The following is an 8,811-nucleotide window of genomic DNA, read 5'->3' as shown; positions in this document are numbered from 1 at the left end:
AATCTGATAGTTACAGTCGGCCCTCTGGTCAGTCACACATCTTGGGAATCATGTTGAAGGACAGGCAGTGAAAAACACAGTGAATGGAGATGGAGCTCTCTGGGTAGCAGAATTAATGGCCGACTAGCTAAGATTTGTTTTACTCCCACATTTCTTAATGCACTTCAGCTTTCTCAAATACCACTCTGGACCCTGCTTGTCCCCAATCCAAGCTAAGATTGCAAAGCTTCTCAAGAACATTGTCATGCAGTTGCTGGTTGCTGTTGGTTGCAGTTTAGTTGCTGGATGATTTCCATGTTATAGCAGTATCTGGTAATACAAGATGAAAGTTAAAGAAAAAACATATATAAACATGAAGTAAGAAAGACTACAGCAAACTTATCTTTGCATGTTTCACAATGTTAATGACTCCAAAGTTCATCTCATCACAAGAATCTGTGCCATTGTAGTTAAAGTAAGACAGGATGAGAAACAATAGAATTTACAGCCACTGCCATCTATTGTGTAAGAACATGACCCCTTGGAGAGAAAGGTAATCTGTATATTTAGCATTTAATGGAGGGTAAAGGACACTTGGAGGTGGGGAGGACCTAAGGATTTGCATTTGATGTCACTTCTCCAGAACGATCTATTCCTGTTTGTCTGTGAATCTTTATTCCCTTTACAGAACTGTGTCCTGTGGAGGAAAAGAAGTCAGAATCCACACCTCAACAAAACCTCCACTAACAGAGTTCTTAATAACACTGCCACTGCTATTGTCAAACTTACGCTGTTGATTGGTTTTTACTCATGATTTAGTTGAAAGAAATTTGACAAGTTTGAATGTCCAAACTGTTAAGTAATTTTTACTAGTAGTAATCAGCTAAGGCATTTGATCTTTCTGAATGTAGACCTGCACTGAGGACAGACTGTCTGGCTGCTGAGTTTGGTTCTGTTTCTGTTCTGTGGATTTGTTTGCAGTGTTTTGTTTGTCTGTTGAACTGAAATTAAAAGTTTGATTAAAATACTAAACAAAAGTAAGAATGCCTGCTTTTGTAACAGAACAAATAAACAAAATTAGGCAATTATAAGACTTCTCATAAAAAACACTAAATGCAAAAGGGTTTATCAAAACACAAAGCATTCATATTAACCTAGTAAAGCTAAAATATGAGGCTACGGATGATAATAAATTAGGAGCCATTTTGGAGCCAAAAGAGCTGACTCTCTGAAAAGACCTGAACTTCCCATCACTAGTCAGTAAGCCACAAAAACCACATGTCACGTTCGCCACTGACAGAAAATGGCAGTAAACATGTTTTTAAAACTTTAAGCACTTATTTCTTAAATCCAGCTCCACACACGGTGTTACGTCTATGTCAGTTATGTGTAGCATTGCATGTCCCCTTTAACCCAAAGGAGATCCTTAAATATCCTGAATTGTTCCTAATGACAAAAACTGGCAGCTTCCCAAAAAGTGCAATAATATTGTTATATATTAATATTGTTTTGCACTTTAAATGAGTCAGTCTTTTAAAACTACTTCTGCCTAAGATATTCGTATCAAGTATAATTATATTTTGGGGGTTTAACCCTTTGAAGGCCAGTATGTTTACATAGCTGCACTGTTTTTTAACTGGAAAAAAACCCAATAAACTAAAATATTTTCCATAAAATACATTTCAAGAAAGATTTCATTGCTATTATAATTAGGCCTTTAGATTGGCACCAAGGTTGATTTTGATTCATCATTATTTTTTTTGCAGGGGCACAGTAAATGTAATAATCATAACCTATAATGGTATATGATGTTTTTCACTTTTTCCACACTAAATGTTTATTACCTTGCTAACGTAAATAAAAATACAAGCTCAGTTTGAACTAGAAAAACATTTATTTTAGAAAGATAAACATGAACATTTATGTTGTTGGGGATGGGGAGAGAGACAGACAGGGAGAGAAGTAGTAAAGTAAATTGTACGTGTTAGTCCCCATAGGGAAATAGTTCCTTTGCATTTAACCCATTCACCCAGTGAAGCAGTGGGCAGCCACCAGTGCAGCGCCCGGGGAGCAGTGTGTAGGGACGGTACCTTGCTCAGGGGTACCTCAGGGTAGCCGTTCAGTGGAGTCGAACCCTCGACCTTCCAATCATGGGGCCACCACTCTACCTACTGAGCTATCCCTGCCCTAGTATGTGTCTGGGTGTGAGAGTCCTGCTCAGACGGCACAGTCGTTACAAATGGACACACTGTGGTCCTTGCATGTATGCTTCTCACATTTGCAGCAGGTGTTGAAAACTCTTCTCCTTTTGTCTTTGCAAAGTTCGCACTGCCTCCTGCTCTTACATTGAATGATGGGAGCGGTCCATGAAGCCGCTGCAGTCAGATCTGTGACTACTGCTGCAGCGGCTGATGAGCGAGGAAGGCGCTCTCTCTTTGCTATGTGTGGGTTCACCAGCATTTCTCCCACTTCTTCAATGAAGACCCTCCGTCTGTATCCTTTCTGCTTCTGCCAGGATGACTCGATTGATGTCCACAGGACGTAGGCATTGTAAAGTGAAACATCAAGGACGTTGTGGAAGAGGGCCAGTGGCCAGTAATTTGTTTTCCTCCTGCAGGAGTAGGTGCCAACAACCTAACAAAAAAAGAAGCATAAAACATACATATATATTAGACATGAATATGAGCAAGAATGAATAACTATATGCATAACTGGTTCAGGGCTAGCAAAATTTCAAAATCCCCGGTTGCCCTTCGGGCAGGGACTCTTCAGTTTTTGGTAGCCCAAAATAAATTTAAGTAGCCCGAATAAAGAAGAGAGCAATTTTTTGATTGATGTTTTGTTTCCTGTTTAGTTTCCTTTACAATATTATACATTAAAGTATAATATTGTAACGGAAACAAAACATTAAACAAAAAATTGTTGAACACACAAATTACAACATTGTATAAAAATTACAATCATCAACTCAAATACTTGGTTCTAATTGAACAGAAATTTCTATGAACTTGTAAGAACTGTGTAGGACATGAATCAGTCTGTGTCAGATCAGAATTTGAAATTTCCACTGAAGTCACGGGTAAGAGACAAGTGGAACCAAGATCGAGGCCATTTGCTTTTTGAAGCTTGCAAAGACTGCTAAATTGTGCCAGTGGTCGTTCACTCTTTGCAACATAGTACGCTGTTCTATTTGCAATTGGTGTTTGTTCTGGGAAAGATATTGCAGACTGAGCAATAATGCATTTCTTGCATTTCTCATGGGTTCTAATGGGGGCCTTTCTTAAAATGACTGGTTCCAGTAACAAAGGCGCTTGTTGACTCAGAAATCCAGGGAAAACCAACAACACAGCCGGCAGAACATTATGTTATTTACACGGGTGCACATAAGTGGTCTGCAGGTGCCGCATTCGCTGTCAAAATAAAAGACGCACCAGATAAGAAGTTGCAGCGCGCGTTTGCGTCCATATAAAAAGCAGTTTTTGTCTGCTAGAGTGGGATTTTCACGGCACATTCTGCACCACATCTCTGTGCGTTCATCATTTGTTTGAAGCCAGCTCACCTCCTGCAACCACTTTTCCGAGAATACGTGCTTCTTTTGTGGTTCGGACTCCTTCTGACATTTCTTTGGAGGTGGAGGAACGCCAAAGCAATTGCTTAAAGGAGCTTCTTCGACATCTTGAAAAGTTCTAAACAAATGTCTGTCCTCCTCCAGAAAATCTTATGTACGCAAACACGCGTTGCAACTTCTTATCTTGTGCGCGTTTTTTATTTTGACAGCGAATGCGGCACCTGCGGACCACTTATGTGCAGCCCTGGTTATTTAGCTCATCATATCGCAGCCACAGAAATTCTTTTGTCCATGAAACCATAAAGCTGCACTTTCTTTTTGCCTTATAGTCTGATTTGTCATAACTTTTCCGTTTTGTGGTAAGCTTTTCTTTGGCTGTCACTTCTTCACCCTGACCTGTCTTATTTGGCTCAGCAGAACTAAAATACATATCCTGCTGCATTTACACACGGACTCACATAACGGTCAGCGATTCTCTGCGCCATCAACCTCTTACATGTTTAACCCTTGGAGATCCTTAAAAAAGACATCCACCTTTGCTTTTAATGGACATAAATGTCCATTCCCCAAAAAGTGCTATAAAAACTTTATATATTAATATTTTTTTCCACTTTAAATTGGTCAGTCTTTTAAAACTACTTCTCCCTGAAATATTCATATAAAGTTTTAATTATATTTTCGTTGTTTTAAATCCTAGTTTTATTACATGAGCGTCCTGTTTTTTTAGCCCCAAAAAACAAAAAACTAAATATTTTCCAAAAAAAACATTTGAAGTAATATTTGTTTGTTATTATAATTAGGCCTTTAGATGGACCAAAGATTGGCACCAACATTCATTTCGATCCACTTTTATTTTTTTTGCAGGAGCAGATTTAAAAAAAATGCATCCACCTTTATGCCTAAGGACAATTCCCCAAAAAGTGCTATAAAAACTTTATATATTCATATTTTTTTCCACTTTAAATTGGTCAGTCTTTTAAAACTACTTCTCCCTGAAATATTCATATAAAGTTTTAATTACATTTCGCGGATTTTAACCCTTTATATCCCGGTTTTGTCACATGAGCGCACTGCTTTTTTTGCCCCAAAAAACAAAAAACTTGAATATTTTCCAAAAAAAACATTTGAGGTAATATTCAATTGTTATTATAATTAGGCCTTTAGATGGACTAAAGATTGGCACCAACATTCATTTCGATCGCCTTTTTTTTTTTTTTTTCAGGACCAGAAAATGGTCCCCAGGCGGCCAATGCTGCTGCTCTAGGCCGAAAGAAGTGCATCTTCCCGGGGTAAGTCGCGACGATCACCAGGGCACGATCACTGGGGACTCCTTTCTACAGCACACACCACGTGACAACAAATACGTCATTTCCTGTTGATTAAAAAAAAAATGCACCCTCTCACGGCCCTAGGGACCGAAAATGGTCCCGCCCGATCAGCGGGCGAAGCCGCTGCTGCACGCAGGCTTCCTTTCCCGCAGGTCTGTCTAAGCAGCCGAATCAGAATCAGAATACTTTATTGATCCCTGGGGGAAATTATTTTTTGTTACAGTGCTCCATTTTAAACCAACATTAAGACAAGACAGACAATACGCTAACTAAGAATAGTACAATATATACATATATATACATACATACATACATACATAAGTCACTAATAAATAAATATTTGGAAAAGAAACATGTGTAGTTGTAGCAGCAAACAGTGTGTTAAGTGGATGCGTTGTACAGGGAGATGGCCACAGGCAGGAAAGATTTCCTGTGTCGTTCAGTGGTGCTTTTCGGTAATCTCAGTCTCTCACTGAACGAGCTCCTGTGACTGACCAACATGTCATGGAGTGGGTGGGAGGTGTTATCCAACATTGTCTTTATCTTGGACAGCATCCGCCTCTCCGACACCACCTTGAGGGAGTCCAGCTCCATCCCCACAACATTGCTGGCCTTACGGATCAGTTTATTAAGTCTGTTGGCATCTGCGACCCTCAGCCTGCTCCCCCAGCATGCAACAGCATAGAGGATCGCACTGGCCACCACAGACTCATAGAAAATCCTCAGCATTTTCTGGCAGATGTTGAAGGACCTCAGTCGCCTCAAAAAATAGAGACGACTCTGGCCCTTCCTGTAAAGTGCTGTGGTGTTTTTAGCCCAGTCCAGTTTATTGTCAATGTGTACTCCAAGGTATTTATAGTCCTCCACAATGTCAACACTGACCCCCTGGATTGAAACAGGGGTCAAGTGTTTCCTGGTCTTCCTGAAGTCCACGATCAGTTCCTTGGTCTTTGCCACGTTGAGCTGCAGATGATTCTGCTCACACCACGTGACAAAGGAGTCGACCACAGCCCGGTACTCTGTCTCATCATCCCTGCTGATGCATCCAACCACCGCAGAGTCATCAGAAAACTTCTGAAGATGGCAGGTCTCTGTGCAGTGGCTGAAGTCTGTGGTGTAGAGGGTGAAGAGGAAGGGGGAGAGGACAGTCCCCTGTGGTGCCCCTGTGTTTCCAGCAGGGGTCAAATGTGAAGCAAGGGCGCCACCCGGTGGACAAATAAAAAAATTACAATTCTAAGGCCCCTAGTTCAAACTAAAACTAAATTTACACCACAATTATAAAATATAATTAAAAAGAAAATTCTTTGACAAATTTGGCTATATTCCACTCAACACAGTGAAAATGGTTTAAAATTAAAAATGCAAAATACCATAAATGTCCCTAAGGACCTCTGAGGGTTTTAAGCTGGGGGAGATTTCACTTGTCATGTTTGCATAGTAAGCTAACGATTAATAAGACGATGTCAGAGGAATTGGTGCGCAAATTATCGTCACTCACCAATCAGTGCTGTCGCTCTCTATACACAGTTCGCGCGATTGCAAAGTGAAAGCAAAAAACAAGCGCAAATTCAAATGCGATTTCAATATGTCACATATTGACAGTGGCTCACCCAATGACATAATTACCCAGCTACATTTCCGAAAGAATGCAAAAGCACTGACATATATTTTTCCTTCCTCTGACAGCCCGACGGACAGGGCAGAGATAGATTTTGGTACCCTGACTGGAAAAATCGCTAGCCCCGGGACGTCGGGCTAGCGATATCGCAAGCCCTGTGGTTCGTAATGACACCTACCTTATCAAGGTTGTCGACACCTCCTTTGCATTTGTTGTAATCTTCGATTATTACAGGCTTTCTCTTCCCTTCTTTGCTCACGTCTGGGCGGCGGTGTTTTGTGCTTAGTAGCAGCACATTCTTGCCCCGTCGGGGGATGTAAGACACAAGTGTGTGGGTGTTTGTAAAAGCGAAGATGGAGGAGAAGATCTCTCTCTTTTTTGCCTGGAGCAAATGAGGTGGAAGCTCAGGCTTGTTTTGGCGAATTGTGCCAACCAGGGCCATTTTCCTCTTGAGTAGCTCATCTGCCAGTGCACAGGAAGTGAAAAAATTATCACAGGTGACGACGTGTCCCTGGAGCCCCTCTGTCATGTCCAGGACCACCCTCATCCCCTGGTTGACTTCAACACGATCTGGAGCTGCTTTGCCCGTGTACACCTGCAGTCTCCATGCGTAGGATGTTTTGACATCACAGGCTGCCCAAATCTTGATACCATATTTGGCCGGCTTCTTTGGCATGTACTGCCTGAAGCTACACCTGCCTTTGAACGCGACGAGTTGTTCATCCACACAGAGATCTCTGTCTGGGCTGAACAGCATCTCCAGGCGGTGCGTCCACATATTCCAGACTTTGCGGAAGGGAGTCATCTTGTCAACACGGCGTGGGGGGCGGGATAGCTTATCATCGAACCGCAGTGCTCTGCTGATGTGGTGAAACCTCTTCTCGGACATCGTAGCCCGGAAAATGCTCCGTCCCCATTTTTCACTCCAGAGGCTCTTCGTTGATTCGTGTTTTGACCTGTAAACACCGGACAAAACGAGCAGCCCCACATAAGCCCGAAACTCCTCTGCGTCTATATCTCGCCAGCCGGGAATTTTGCGATTCCCATGCAGGTTTGTCATGGACACAATATGCTTCACGATCTCATCCGTTAGAAACAGCGCGAAGCTGGACATGGGGTCAACGATTCGGAGAGTGGCATAGCGTGTAGGTCCCGGGGTCAGACCAGTGGCTGCTGGGATGTAGCGGAACGTCTCAGCGTTTGTGGGAGACCAAGATATTTTTCCATTTTTTGACGTCCATGCTGCTTCATCAATTTTCTCTCCGTTTTCATCTCCGGCCGCTGCTGTTTCATCAATTTTCTCTTCGCTTTCATCTTCATCCGAGTCGGAACTGGACTCCAGCTGCTCTGTTTCTGCCTCCGATACCTCCTCCTCTTCCTCCTCGTCCCCGCGGAGCTATCCTCGTACTCAGAGTTCATGATGACTGACTGTTGTGATATTTTGATACCATGGTAGCATTTACAGGATATTGTTTTATTGTGATATTATACAGGAAAACTGTTACTCAATAAGGCCCATTTACTAGTTGTTTTTCTCTTTCTCTCTGACCCAAGAATTGATGTGTAAGAATCACAGGCTGGTACCCCAAGGTCGAAAATACCACAGAGACGAGACCACTTCCTTACTCCCATCCTCCCTTCCTTATCTTTTAGAAAAGAGCTTGTTAAAAAGCCAGGTGGTTTGTTTCAGAATTCACTAATGAAAGAACTCTGTATTCTATGTCTAGGAGTGTATTTTGCTGGGATGACCATAAATTGTAACTGAAGCTGAACTATACAAAGGATACTTCTCTGCTCACAAGGCAGGAAGACGTTTCCTTATTTGGTCTGTACCGGTTTGAACTGAGAACCTGCTGACACACGAACCTTTTTTTCCTCTATATAAGCTGTTTTGTACTGAATAAACCTTTGAGTTGGTTTGGGAAGGCAACCTGAAGCAGTCTGTGTTTCCTTGTTCTCCCAAGCTACTCCCGGCGCTGTAACTAACCCAGCTGAACGGCATACTTGAGCGTTACTTTGAATAATTAGGAATCTTATAAGGAAAGGACAAAACTCTGCTTATCGGTGCTCACGCCTTGGAGGGAAACCGGGACGGAGATTTTCTCTTCACTGGATATCACGGATATTTAAATAGATTTGCTTATGCGGCCAGGAGATCGTTTCTCTTGCCTTCCCTTTTGCCAGCACGTGCAGGACTAAACCGATTCAAAACTCTATCCGGTTAGTCGTGACGCATGGACCCTGCTTCCGGTCAGTCCAGCTAACGTAAAGCTACAAACATCTCTACTGTTTAGGCTACGTCCACACGTACACGGGTA

The 8,811-nt window shown here is 42.2% G+C and overlaps 1 protein-coding gene across 1 annotated transcript; it reads right to left on the bottom strand.

The window, feature by feature from the left end:
- Positions 1-661: 661 nt before the first annotated feature.
- LOC113009431 (piggyBac transposable element-derived protein 4-like) lies at positions 662-8,495 on the bottom strand. Its single transcript, XM_026147711.1, has 4 exons — positions 8,481-8,495; positions 6,672-7,889; positions 2,434-2,613; positions 662-676 (listed from the first exon to the last, which is right to left on the bottom strand). Exons 1-4 carry the CDS (start codon positions 8,493-8,495, stop codon positions 662-664), a joined length of 1,428 nt encoding a protein of 475 aa, XP_026003496.1.
- Positions 8,496-8,811: the final 316 nt, after the last annotated feature.

The sequence above is a fragment of the Astatotilapia calliptera genome, chromosome 2 (genome assembly GCF_900246225.1).
Source record: "Astatotilapia calliptera chromosome 2, fAstCal1.2, whole genome shotgun sequence".
Classification (NCBI taxonomy): Eukaryota; Metazoa; Chordata; class Actinopteri; order Cichliformes; family Cichlidae; genus Astatotilapia; species Astatotilapia calliptera.
Note: the sequence above shows the minus strand (reverse complement) of the source record. Positions and strands in the feature narration are given on the sequence as shown.